Source organism: Anopheles funestus, chromosome 2RL (genome assembly GCF_943734845.2).
Source record: "Anopheles funestus chromosome 2RL, idAnoFuneDA-416_04, whole genome shotgun sequence".
Lineage (NCBI taxonomy): Eukaryota > Metazoa > Arthropoda > Insecta > Diptera > Culicidae > Anopheles > Anopheles funestus.
In genome coordinates, this window is record NC_064598.1 from 19800640 (window position 1) to 19814422 (window position 13783).

The window sequence follows — 13783 nt, forward strand, 5'->3', positions numbered from 1 at the left end:
GACCGAAGTCTGCAAAAAATATTGGAACCAAATACTCATACTCGAAACAGTATTTAAAGAAATTTCAATTTTTCTTCGAATCGCATTACAATCTTTGCTTGAAAAAGTCTAAGCTGAATCATGATCATTCGAGGAGAAAATAAGAATTAAAATCGAAATGCGTCCACTCGTCCAAAAACAGGAACTTATCCTCGTAAAAAAGGAGCTTATTTCGTCCAAAAAGAGGAACTTAATATGATAAATTTAGCCTTCCTTTCCTCCTCAAACTTGTTCATTATCAATCCATATTATCAATAATTTTGACACCAGAACTATCCCGTTCATCGACGAATAACGGTATTTTTTATTTTAAAGCCTTTACATAATGCCAATACAGCTCAGAACGGGTATTAATGAGATTCCAATACACAATTCTCGCTGCATGATGTTAGACGTGTAGAAGAAGAACAAAAAAAAAACATACCGTTTCACCAGTTTTCCGAACTCATGTTTAACTTCCCCCCTCAGGCAAGTGCACCACTCGTTCATGGTTGGCACTCATTATGCCATTATGTTGCTACCCCACGGACAGTGTCGACCATCCGAGAGTGTGCTCCATATTTTCCTCCCTACACATCCTGCGTTTTTTTCCGCCTTCCGCTACCATTTGCACAGTAGCCAGGGACTCTTGCTCCCGAACAATTACTTAACATGTCCACGGAACTGGGCGTCGATGATGGTTTCGTTTATAATTAGCTGGACGCAGCAACAGACTCCTCGCTCTTTCCACCTTCCCCCTTCACATCGTTCCGTGCAGATGTGCCGGTAAACAAGCCGTACCATCGAGGATGCACTTTGTGTTTACGTTAACAGCTTCTGCACGGCCACAGTTCAGGCGACCGCGATGAACTACTCACGGCATTCCCTCATGAGTGGGCCACGGGATGCAAGCGTTATGATCGATGTTGCTTCATTGATGTGAAGACGCGCGCATGTGTGTGTTTATGTACATGGTCACAACGACCCTGCATTGTTGCTTTTTTTTTGTTGTGTTGTATATTTCTATATTCATGCATTTCCTTACCCATCCCCTCGTACAGGGTTACCAGGCGGAATGCTTTATTTTCGTAAATAAACAATTGTCCGGCTACGGTAGAAATGTGGTGTGATGAGTGTTTTGGACGTATTTCTTTACACCATTTTTTAACGCTACTGTACACTTCTGTTGAATGCGGAGCATTTTCAACAACGGTCCCAAAACCACGTCATATGACGTGAAAGCCAATCTCATAATGATGTTCTTTCAAGTTGGTAGTTGGTGGTGCTTTATCCGTTCTCAACATCATCAGTACACAGAAAAGTGATCATGTGATCGCGAGATCGCAGGGCCAGTATTGTTCAGTGTATGATTTTCCGAAAGCGAGAGAAAAACAACTACCTCCCCGTATGGATCAAAACCGTAACGTCAAGAACGATCATGAACCAGCAGCATGATCAGACAGTCGGCCCGGTCGATCATAACCCGGCGATGAAGGGAATATCACTGTTGACCCAGCTTCACAGCAGGGGAGCAAAAATCTCTGTTGTTTATGTTGATCGAGACCAACGAGCAAATGGAGGGGACGCGCGTGTGTTTATTGTTCCGCCCGTGCCCGCGGAACCGGTCGCACGTGCACGTTGCTTCTCGTTGCTTGGGTAATTCGGGTAGCAGCTCACTTTTCCTTAATCTTTCACCCCGATGACACGTGTGTGTGTGCGTGCGTGAGTTGGGCGTGTGGCTGTGACGTGTGTGGGGTGTTATGATTTCCCGATGCGTGCTGAGCAGACCTGGCTATTGATTACAGTCGCACGATGAGGGATTTACTGTGGGAAATTAAGCAAATGAAATGCCTCTCAATCGGATACTACAAACAAAAACACGAAATGATGGGATGCATTTTTTAATTTTTGGATGAAAAAAAAAGGTACAGTGGGAGGCCTGCAAGCGTCCGTTGACCCATCCGTTATGATAGCGGAGACCATGCGCCTCCATCTATATTGTTTAAATCGTGTTTTGTGTATTTCTATCACTCAACAGTACTGTACAGTGGACGGTTAATGATTGTTTGTTTGTGTGGCTGCTGTTTGGGAAAATTGCTTCCAGATGATCGAAAGTGATCGTAATTTTGATCGTGAGTGCAAACAAAGCTGCTAATGCGGACTGTTGCTACGAATGGTTTGAAAAAGATGATTTATTTGTTTGTTTATTGTTTTGTTTCAACATTGCTTTTAATCAATTTCGAATCAAAATTAGAAGAATAAAAAATATAATAAAATTTAAATTAGAGTTTTTCACAAAAGTATCTTTTCGGAAAAATGAAAAATATTAAAATATTCTGTGGTATTTCTACGCTTTACAACTAAAGAGTATTTTTTTCTATCTGAGCATAAAACTACACTTCAAATGATAAAGAACCATATCCATATTACGCGGATATGTATCGGCTACGTGTTCACGCAAATATTTAACGCCGCACGGCGGAATTCATTCGTGGCACGTATTGGATTACAAAATCATATTAACTCGTGTGCAACACTTCGAGCGTAATAAATTGACAGAATAGGCTCTATTTTTGTATTCCCACACAGAGTGACCCACATTTAGTGCGGCTCAGTTCCCTATCTATGCAATATTATTATTTCTGCTCGGAAAAAAAGAACAGAAAACGATATTCCAGTTGTAGAGTATGATCGAATGGCGTTGATAATATGCATCGTGCAGTCGAACACAATCACGTCTCTAACCAGCACGTGTCGCGCAGTGCATTACGGTCTAGGTGTAGACAGTGCGTGTGCAAAATAGATCAGCGCATCCCAATGAAGCTAAAGTGGCGATAAGAAATAAAAAAAAAATCTCCTTCTCTCCTCCTCCTTCACACAATCGGAAGCACGGCAACACGATAAGAACGACTAATAATTGCTTACAAATCGTCATCATCTGTCTGCGGTTACCTGAAGCTGGATATAGGTTACGCGGTGAGCCTATCGTGTTCTCCCTTATCTTAGTTGCAAGCGTTGCAACGATGCAGTCTGTCCCACCCCGCACCGGAGACCTATTAAGCAAGCAGGGGTTAAATTACCGATAATACTTGGCTGCAAGTCATTCAATCCCGCTGCACGCCGGTGCGTGTGGACGGTGTTTGTTTGCACGAATCCTTACATCCAACCTCTTAAATCTCTGCATATGATGTCGTGACCCACATCCAAACAACGCTCCATCTCACCACAAAACAGTGATGGTCAGCGGAATGATTCCCTCAAGGGCCACGAACTGGTGCCACGATTGTTTTTTTTTTCTAAGAAAATTGTATCTACCAGAGCGAATGACTTGGAAAGGTGAGAGAATAAATGGATGAGGTTGAGTAATTAAAAGGAAAGTGCTAGGTGCCTGACATTTCCAGAATAAAGGAGAAGTCATAGAAATGGGATAACAGGTGACCTTATTATGGCATGATTGATCGTTGGATTTGATCTAACCACAATCTTTTACATTTGCTTTTAGCTCCCATTATATTAACAAGCCGTACTTGATCCATATTGAAGGAATTAATTTATTTTATTGGATAAGTTATTATTAATTTGTTGTTTATTAATTTTTTTTTAATATTAAATTTATTGTTTTCCCTCAATTAATTTTTTTTTCATATATTCTTCTCCCTTTCGAAACAGCTCATGGAGCAACCTTTAATGTGGCAAGTGGCTTTTACCGCGGCGGCACTGATCGTACTCGGATGCGGATATCTTGCGGCACGGTGAACCGGATTCAAATGATACCACCTTACCATCGAACGATTCTCCCAGCGTTTGTCCCAAAAAAAAAAAAAAAAACATTGTTCATAGAGCAATGGGGACCCAACCGCGGAAGTACCATAAAGCATCCCATCATCAATCTGCTGGAATATGTACGAAAATTTGCGGAAAAAAACACCATCATCAACACAGCTGTTAGTGTTTCGAACCAGTTTGTTTTTTTTTCTTTATAAATGCTTAGTTATAATGAAATAAGAAATGCATCTTGCATTGAGATAAAGCGTCGATAGACAAGGAAAGCGTTCGGTTAAGAAACTCACACAAATTAGGAACAACGTGATAAAAAGACATAAAATAGTTAACTTTATTCGAGCGCGAATTGTAGAAGCAAAGGATATATAGGAAACGGAAAGCAGAAACAACAAGCAAAAACACTCATATTGGTCTCAACTTGCAAAACGTGCAAGTAATTTAACCAAATAGCGTTAGGAAATATAGCGTTTCTCTCCTTTTTCCCCGGTTTGGGGGCTGCCGCTGTGTATGTCTGTTACACGTTGTTTTTGGTGTGCCTTTTCACCATCATTGCTAGGTCGGAAGTTGTTGCAACTGACACTAAAGTAAAGAGAATTGATCATTGGAAAGCGTCAAAAAGGGGACGTCTTCAAAACGGAAAAGAAAAAAAAATTTGGCCAATATACTCCGATACTCTCAGTCTCTTCATCCCGTCTCTACAGCGTAGCGACGTTCGATCGTTCGGAAAATTTAAATGTTGCATTTTTTGCTGTCCGCATTTGAAGCGCATCCCGCTTCGGAAGAGAAAACTTACCAACTTAATTTACATTCTGCTTACCATGTAGTGTTTAACTGATTTCAATTCTGGGACTAGTGCATAGTGCAACATAAGTAAGGTGGCGGTAACCTGACGAGGGATACGTAGCGTAATATGTGTAGTTTAACCGTTCGTTTGTAAGCTTAGCAGTATTACAGACCGACAGACAGACGAACCTGTGCCGTTTGATATCTCAGATTTCAGCGTTGCATTTCATACACAGGTGTGTAGCACATCACACCGTTGTGTTGCAGTTGTGCATTTGCGTTGCATTGCCGTTCGTCAATGAATTTATTTTAAACACAGCATTGCAGTAGCTTGTTTTTTTTACATTACGTTGGATCTCTTTGTTTGTACTTGTTTAAAACGTTTTTTTCTCAGAACCATAATGGTTCATTAAAGTGAAACAAATATCTCCCCGCTTCTGCCATTTTGAAAGCCTTCCCGTGGGTGGTCGTTTCGCTGTTGGCTTAAACACACCGGATGACTTTTTCTTGCATCTCATATTTTATTTTAGTATACATTTTTTTATTTTATTAAAAAAAATTTTGATCTTCCAAAACGTATCCCTAAAGTTTAAAGTTAAAATATTGATTTTTACTGGAAAAAATAAGTTCATTCGTACCATTTTACGGAAGAACATTATATGATCAAATATTTTGTTTGAAGGTACATAAAATGGAAAACAATTGCGATGGCATCTTCATAGATGTTAGTTCGTTTATTTTAACTTAAACTAAATGAAAACAAGCGCTAGTGACTCAGAAAGCATTTGCCATAGTGACGAACGGAATGGATCGAAATCGAAAAAAGCGATTAGTTTTTACCAACAGATCGTTGCTTCTCGTATAAGCGAGAGCGCTTTTGTCATATCCCTCGAAATGTCCTCGAAATGTAAATCCAGATAATCGTCCCACTGACGGTGATGATAAAACGTGAAGGAACAGTGCCAACGTGTCCCGGACGGAGAATAGTGTAGCAAAGATGGATGTGAATGCAGCAAAAGAAAAATCAACAATTAGTCTAATTTTGTTACTACTAAGAGAACCTTCAAAACGAAACAAAAAGCGATATGCTGTAGCTCACATGATGACGTGCCTTCGGAAAGGCTGTCCAGTGCTTATTGTTACGACTAAGATCTCTAAGCTTAAGCGTGGCGTGAAAGACAGTGAGCGATAATAGCTAAAAGTGTAGCTCGGTGTTTAGTTCAATACGTTACGAAAGTAGACAAGAACGTAATAATAGTTTATAAAGAAACACGCGGAATATAAGGAAAAGCCCACAGCGCAAAAGCTTTAGGAAAGGGTAATAGAAATGTGCAGTTTACAGTGCGATGCAGCTAAAACATCGCACATACACACAACCGCTGTGAATGTCCGTGAGCAGGAACGAAGAGAAAAAAAAATGAGAAGATGAACCAATCCTAGAATCCAAATATTCACGAAAAAGAAATTGTCACTGTGTTAGGTGCCCAAAGATTTTAACTTTTGTTTCGCTTATACTTTTGCTATAATTGTTTTGTTTTGCTAGTGTTTCCATCTTCCCTCGTGTTTGCACTTAGCTGTCGAATACAGTATTTGCTAGCTTTCTGTTTTTTTTTTAATTTTTGTTTTTTTACTTTACTTGCAAGTTTCATTCTTACCCTACTACCTGCTACTAAAGCATGCAATAGACGAAGAAAAATAGCAACTAAAGATTTATGTTAACATGGGCGGAAAGCAAAGACAAGATTTGATCTCAGTATCGGTACTCGATGGAGTTTGTTTTACTAGCGCTTTGGAGCTCGGTTAGGGTTTTTTTTTAAATATGATTTTGGAACAGTTTAGCTACCACTCACGGTAGCGAAATCATCACAAAAACGCAAAACGCATAACGCATAGTATAATGACAGTGAAATTCATGTCGAGAAGCAAACGGGCCACAACAAAACGAATGCCTGAGGCAGACGGTTCTGTTCCAAACGGAACCGTTTTTGATGATTATTTAATAATTTGCCTCTAAGGAGAATATGTTTCCTTTGCATTACACCAACATGTGCCTAACTCAAGAATTGCACAAGGTAGACGAAGAAGAAAAAATCTGCACGCCTGTACAATTAAAAGTAGATAAATTTTTAACTTTTTGGTTTTTTTTAACAAAAGAAAAACCTGCACAAGAAACACAACAAGAAAGAAGGAATCTTTCTTTTATTAGATGAAAATAAATAGCTAAAAAAGAATACAATTCGAAGACAGAACATATTTCGGAACTTATTCTTTAAATTCAGCTTAGGATACGGGGACCGATACGGCCTACGAACTGGGAAAGAGAGTGAAAGCGAGCGAAAGAGAGAGAGAGAAACAGCTAGAAAAGGAGATGATTTTCGTTCGTTTTAATGTTTCAATCTTTTTACGTTGTGCTTTTGGCGTACAGACAGGGCTGTGATGTAGATTTTTGATCTCATTTTATTATTTTTGTTGGCAAGAAGAAAGAGCACAAGAGGGGATCATGAAGCGAGTAACGACGGTCGCAAAATGATCCCTGCAAAAGGGGGTGACAAAGCAAAATTTCCATCGTGTCAGGTTTCTCGCGAAGTAAAAGAAGAAGAAAAAAAGGGTTATCAGTTTAGAGAAACAAAACCAACAGATACACTAGCAAATAATCGCGCATCCAATTGCAAGGGACGGTTGAAATGGAGGCGCTAGATTAGTCCTCGAGAAATGGTTTGTTTGCGTGCAGCGTTACCGTTGCGAGGCGTATGCCATTTTTTGTAAACTTTTTTTTCTTCTTTGTTTTATTTGTTTGTTTTTAAGACATTTAATTGTAGATCATGTCTAGAGCGCATCGATCCGTGCCGAATAGTGCATTTTTTAAATAGATAATCAAAATACCCAATGAGGTAGAGCAACACTCCGGAACGATCGTTTCGTCCATTATTGGCAAACGATCGTCAAATAAAGCCCGAGGAATCATATACGATTCCCGGTAGAACATTACATAGTGGTAGAAACGTAAAATTTATTTTAAACGTTGGAAACTGTATCTTTCTTGTATGATCGTAAATAAAACATGATGTAATGAAAAGAAAAGGTGATTATAATGTATAATAAGAAATAAATTTATTACGAAGTATCACTTGATTTATTGAATCAAATGAAAAACAAAACATCTTAATGAAATAGTTTAAAAACTGTTTAAATTACATATAAATGTAGAATAATAAATAGTAAACTGAATTAACTATTCGTCCACCACTGTGGTAACTGGAATTGTTTCAAATGAACGTTTCTGCTATCCTCCGATAGAGAGCGCTTATCTCTGTGAAAACGCACTATGGTCAGGATATTTCAAAATTAATTTTCGCGATGATTCAATATTCGACATGGAAATGAACACTTGCTTATCGTTTCATGTGTTAAGCATCAATTTATATGGTTTTTGTTTAAGTATGTTTATGAAATTAAATTTCTTCAATAAAATATTATTCTTACACATTACTTCAAACTTATATTATTGTTAAAACGGTTCGAAACAGCTCTTTGCGTGTTTTAAAACATGATTGCGTACGATTTCCATATGTAACGACTTATTCTAAAGATAAATATCATATTATAATGAAAATAAAACATAAATTTACAAAGTACAAAATATACATTTTGTTCCTCAATAATCCCTTTCAGTTTCATATTTACGCACCCCATGTGTCATTCTGTACGAAATCGACCACTGTGCGCGGTGCCGCAGCTCGTTCGGGCCGAAACGAGATCGGTCTTCTTCCTCTCTCGCTCAATCTGTTGCTGTGCTCCCGAGCGTTCGGACGTGTGTACGCCGTTGTTTTGCACGACTTTTCCGCGTGAGTTTCCGATATTTCCCGCAAGCCGGAAAAACAGGCTTCTTCAGTCGTCATCGGAAACCCGACGTAACGTGTTCGCCAGTGAGGGTGGCTAGTGCAAACGGTCAAACCGATTCCGGGCGTGTTGCGACGTGTGTTTTTTGCAGCAGCCCAGCAAGAAAAAAAAGCATAAAAAATCGGCATTCTTGCCCTCTGTGTGTATCGTTGTGTAAGTGAGCTTAATTCAGGTGCTCGGAAGGGTATTATAGGTTGTGCTGAAAATGTGAATTACAGTGAAAACAAAAAAAAAAGCCACGCACGCACCATCGAACCGGTCAATTTATGTTGTTTTTTTGTTGTTGTCCATTGTTTTGGCTTGATATGTCATCAGCTGACTACGCAATTGACAAACGGGACGATCCCGTGCAGATTGAAACTGACCGGGCTTGAAGCTTCCGCGAAGGAAACGGCACACTAATGTAAAGCTTGAAACAATGTACCGCGGGTCAACACTTTAAGCGGGGCCATTTTCTTATTAAAGTGCCGTAGTCTCTGACAAGCACAGGTTCATGAAATTCTAATGCCGGCTTTAGTTTGCCATGAAGCTGCCAGATTGTTCTCGCAGCTCTTGTTGAAGCTTTTTTTTTTATTGTTGCTGTTGTGTTGTGGCAAACGCGTCAAAGCTCCATAACAACGGAACCACATCCTCAGGCTAACTCAGTCGTATTTCAACGCAGGATGAAATGTTGCCGTGTCTAATAAATGCTCCCAAGCAACTAGCAGCACCGTCTGTCTGAACCGTCAACCGAACGGAACAAATAGTCCTGCCGGAACAAGTGTGTGTGTGTGTGCGTTGTTTAAGGAGTGTGTATGTGTGTTTTGATTCGGTTGTCGGTTGCATCGTCTCACTGCAGCAAGTGTTGTTTGCCGTTTGTTTTCGTTTTCGTCCCTTTTCGCCCGTGGCCTCCCCTCCAAGCCGTGTGCGTTATCCGGTGTCGGTGTTTTGGTTGCGTGCATTCGTCGTTGCTTCTTTACCTGCCCCCATGGTGCACCGTGTATTTGTTCAGTCGTTAATGCACCAAAGCACGGCCCGGTTTGTTACCTGTTTTAAAGAGCATAATCATAAAAGGTGAATAGCTGGATTGCTATAGCCTCGTCACCGATCCCATCCGCTTTACCGTTCACGTGTGTGTGTTTGTGTGAAGAAGTGAAAAAAATATTCCATAAAAAAGGAGGCGATGCCCTTTTCAAACGTGATACGTGCGCGCGTGTGTGTGTGTTGATGTGTACATAGGTGTTTTGAGATCTTCGATCGTGTCGAAGAAAAAAAAAAGGTGTAAAACCGATCGAAGGTCTAAGGGGTGTTTTTTTCTTGTTTTAATCAAGTGTGATCGATCTGTCAAAATAGTGGTGCCGTGTTTAAATTTATGTGTTTATTTCATCCATTTGTTTTATCTTTCCATGTTTAAGAGTGTTTAAGTAACAACAAAAAAGAAAAGGAAGAAAATATTCATGTTTGTAAAGTGTTTTTATGTTGTTTTCAAAGTGCAATTGTTAATGTGAATGATAGCACCAATCGGTGGTTCTTTGGTGGCGTAGTGCAGTGTTTTTTTTTGTTGCAAATTTCAAGTGTATCATAATCGAAAATCGATTCGAAAAACGGTCATCATCATCATGTTGGTGTAATCAACGTCAGCAAAAGGTTTGTTCTTTTTCACATTATTTAATACTTTTTTTATTTTTATTTTTATTTAATACTTATTTCATTTTATTTTTTATTTAGTTATTAGTTTGATATTTTTCCTGTCTACATTTATTTTAAAAAACAACATAATGCATTTGTCTAATTTCTAAGTCCAAATAACCGTTTGCTATTCTGTACCTAGTTTGTTGTGAGCACGGTTTTGCATTTGATCGCGAAAATAATTGCCATTTTATGGCATCTTTTTTTCGGTGATCGTGAGCATCGAATTTTCTTCCCAAATTTATGCTCTACCGTTGCTACGCCGTACATGCAATGCGTAGCACTTTTTTTCTGCGTTTATTCCACCTCCGAACGACAGCCCGTTTAATGCTGATCCGCGTAAAACGCGCTGCTGTGACATACATAAAATGGTACCCCCCACCTCGCCCGTGTGTGTGTGTGCGTGGGGTGGATTGGGGGGGAACCTGAGGGTGACTAGTTTCGGCAGCGACTTTTCTCGCCAATTTCGATGCAAAAAAACATCACCATTTCGAACAGCAGAAGGAAGAATTTTGCGTCCAGTTTGGGTGTACTTTTTTTTGCCTTTCTTTCTTTCAGTGTCTCTCGCTTACCGTCTTATGCTGAACCAAGTCGTTACCGTTTGTTTCTTCGCCTGTGTACGTTGCTTCGTGGTATTTGGCTTTTGCTACGCGTTGCTTAACGTGCAACATTATCGCGAGCCGATATAAAATGTTTTTTTTTCTTCTCTGTGTCTCTCTCTCTACTGATTTGCTCTTGTATGCGTGCAGCGACGACGCGACCAGCGCGGGTTATTGGTGTGTTTGCTTAAACAGTTTATCCGCGAATAAAATAAAACTGCGCGAGACGGACACACACACACACTCACAAGGGTATGGGGAGGCTTTTGGGGTCTGTTTCAGCCCTCCCCACGATTGTAAGACGTGCGTTTGGAAGTGGCTTTGTGTGTGTTTCGATGGAGATCCCCGCGAAACGAGTCGAATGCCGATCGATTCCACCGTCGTAACGTCGCGCGTCGTCATCGACGGGGTGGCCAGGCTTTGCATTTATTTTGATATCATAGAGCGGCCGTTCGCCGGCATTCCTCCCCCTTCCAACACCGGAAAGGACGGCCCTTCTAACCCTACCCTCGAACGCTTACTTTTGAAAACACGCGGAAAGGGCACACGTGTATATGTGTGTGTTTCTGTGAGTGGTTGAAAACGCAATGGTGACGATGGAAACCAGCGTCGTCATGGAGCGTCTGCTATTATTCTCAAACCATCAGAAGCTGCTTTGTTGTGTTGTTTTGCGTCGTATTCTTTTTTTTCCTCCTGTTGTTAATTTACATTACCACACAACCAAAAACACACACCTACACACGTACTGTTTTGTACGGCGTTGTTTTTTTTTTGTTTCTTTTGTTGTTGTAATATTTCTTCAACTTTATTTTGGTCAGCGTTGTTTGTTTCAGCTCGATTTCATTTCGTTATTTTTCCTTAACCATCCACCCCCATGACGTACCCTCCACTCGCCCCCCCCAAGCACACACAAACATACACACTTAAAAGCATGTGCGCATACATCTACAGGTAGTGGTTGCGTCGACCTGCTTCGACTGCATTCCACGGCCGGTTGGGTTTAGAAAGAACACGAACGAATGAACCGTGAAAGCGCAGAATGAGAAGAAAAAAACAGGGTGGCAGCGGCAAACCCTTCAAAAGCCCACCAACTGAGGCCCCTCTGGTGGAAAGGGCAATCACGAATGAGAAACAGGTCGAAGGGATGGTTGAATTAACCGCTGGCGCGGTCTGAACTTCCAAGGGGAAAAGCTTCACTGTAGGATGTCGAAAAAAAAACACCAGAGAAATGGACATTTAAATGCATTTATGAGCGTGGTCTAAGGCAAAAGGAATTGTGTAATAGAATTCAGCACTGTTATTAATGAATTGATGGCTTCGAGGATGGAAAAATGTGTCCAAACCTGCCAGCCGATGATGTCCATTTGTCCGTACGAATCTGTCCCACCGTGTCCTAGTGGCACGTTACAGAGAGACCCCAATCGAAAGAACTTGTCCCGGGTCCGGTTACGTTTTTGTACCAGACCCCACCAACGATTGAACGCCGAAGAACGGGAAAGCGATATTAAACTTGCATGCGTAGCACCGAGGTATGGATGTGTGCGTGTTGCCTTGGCTGGTCTTGAACAACATTGAAGCATATCGAGCTGTTGGGGGGTGGGGGGGGGGGGGCTGTCTGTTGGCGTTTTATTTTTGTTTTGCACGTTGTCCGTTCGCGAGTAACGCATTTGCCTTCATCCGTTACGATGCGTTACACAATGTTATATTCCTTTCGTTTTGTTTCGCTATTTTTTGCAGTGCGGAATAATGGGAAATGCAAGATAAATTAAGAATATTTTTGTTTGATAAGGAAGCAACAACCTTCCCTAGCAAACTTGTAACCTTCGTTACTATCGAACAACACCTTCCGAGTAATATTTTCCTGAACTTTCCTGGCTAGATGAAAGAGACGTCTTTTTCACAAATACGCGCGCGCGGAACCGGATTCACCTGTTTTGCAACATAAAAACAAAACACCCTTCAACCCCCCCCCACACACACACACACACACACACACAAACCCAAATGTTGAGGTCGAACCAGTACCGACATCAAAGGCCAAAAACCGATTTGTTGTTCCGTCGGTTCGCACACAAACACACAACTTCTGGTACCGAAAGGACCTCCTTCTTGCAATGAAGCGCAAAGGAAAATTTTGTTTATTGCGGTCGTTGCTACGCACCAACGGTTGAATGTTGCGTTTTAAGGAAGGGGTGGGGGGGGGGGGGGGGGGTTGAATATGAAAAAAGAAAATTCATACGAACTGTGCAGTTTTGCCCTAAATCGCCACCGTATCCCACGGTCATTTCAAAGGGCTGTCGATCAACTGAACGAAGGTGTGTGTGTTTCTACGCTAATCAAACCTTCCCGATCGATGGCGGTTAGAAAATTCAAAACATCCGGATCGACCGAAATCGTGACATTGCCGACCCAGCTTTTTCCCAGCTACTTCGATGCTCCGAAGGAGGGGAAATAACGGTTACGGCACGGTACGCTTTCACCATGGTGACGAAAATCAACATCAACAGATCCGGTGGAAGGCCGAAAGCCGAACCATTGCCATTAGCATTAATCAGGCGTAGCATCGGCAAGTTTCGATGTCAACCCGGCTTTGGCAAGCAGCCCTACAAAATAAAGGCGTAAAACATGTGGTGAAGTGAAAGAAGAAAAACAAAACTCAGGAAAGAAACCGAAACCTGCAATCAACGAAGAAAAACAAACTTTCTTTCTTATGTTTCGCTTGTAAGAAAACGTCAACGATTAGCATATTGGAAACATTCCACACGACTGATAGATCGGTTGACGGAGTTGCAACAGTGAAAAAAATGCTGAGTAAATGTTGTTTGGAATTTTCTACAGGAAACGCTTCAAAATGCTGCGTTGGTTTACATTCAACGAACTCGTAAAACGTTTTTTTTATTTTGTGCAAAAACTCTACGCCATTTTGAGGGATTTTCAAAGTTCCTATTCCAGAAATCCTCCCCAATGTATCTACAAAGGTAGACGTACAAAAAGTAAGCCGATTTGCAGACTTTGTTGTACAAAGCTCACCA

General features: G+C 40.9%; 2 protein-coding genes across 7 annotated transcripts in view; both read left to right on the top strand.

Moving 5' to 3' along the window:
* Positions 1-7665, top strand: part of LOC125763088 (secreted protein C-like) — a 62323-nt gene extending 54658 nt beyond the window's left edge. Inside the window, exon 4 of the mRNA XM_049425903.1 lies at positions 3688-7665. Within this exon, the coding sequence (XP_049281860.1) occupies positions 3688-3774 (87 nt within the window). The 3' untranslated portion in view covers positions 3775-7665. The remainder of the gene's footprint in view (positions 1-3687) is intronic.
* Positions 7666-8345: 680 nt separating this feature from the next.
* The window catches only part of LOC125763044 (myb-like protein AA), a 103801-nt gene continuing 98363 nt past the window's right edge, over positions 8346-13783 (top strand). For 3 of the 6 annotated variants that reach the window (XM_049425790.1, XM_049425794.1, XM_049425795.1), the window contains exons 1-2: positions 8348-8637; positions 9879-10110. The gene's annotated coding sequence lies outside the window, so the exon portion shown is untranslated. Of the gene's footprint in view, positions 8638-9145; positions 10111-13783 lie in introns of all 6 variants that reach the window. The other 3 variants (XM_049425793.1, XM_049425791.1, XM_049425792.1) reach the window with 3 other exon arrangements.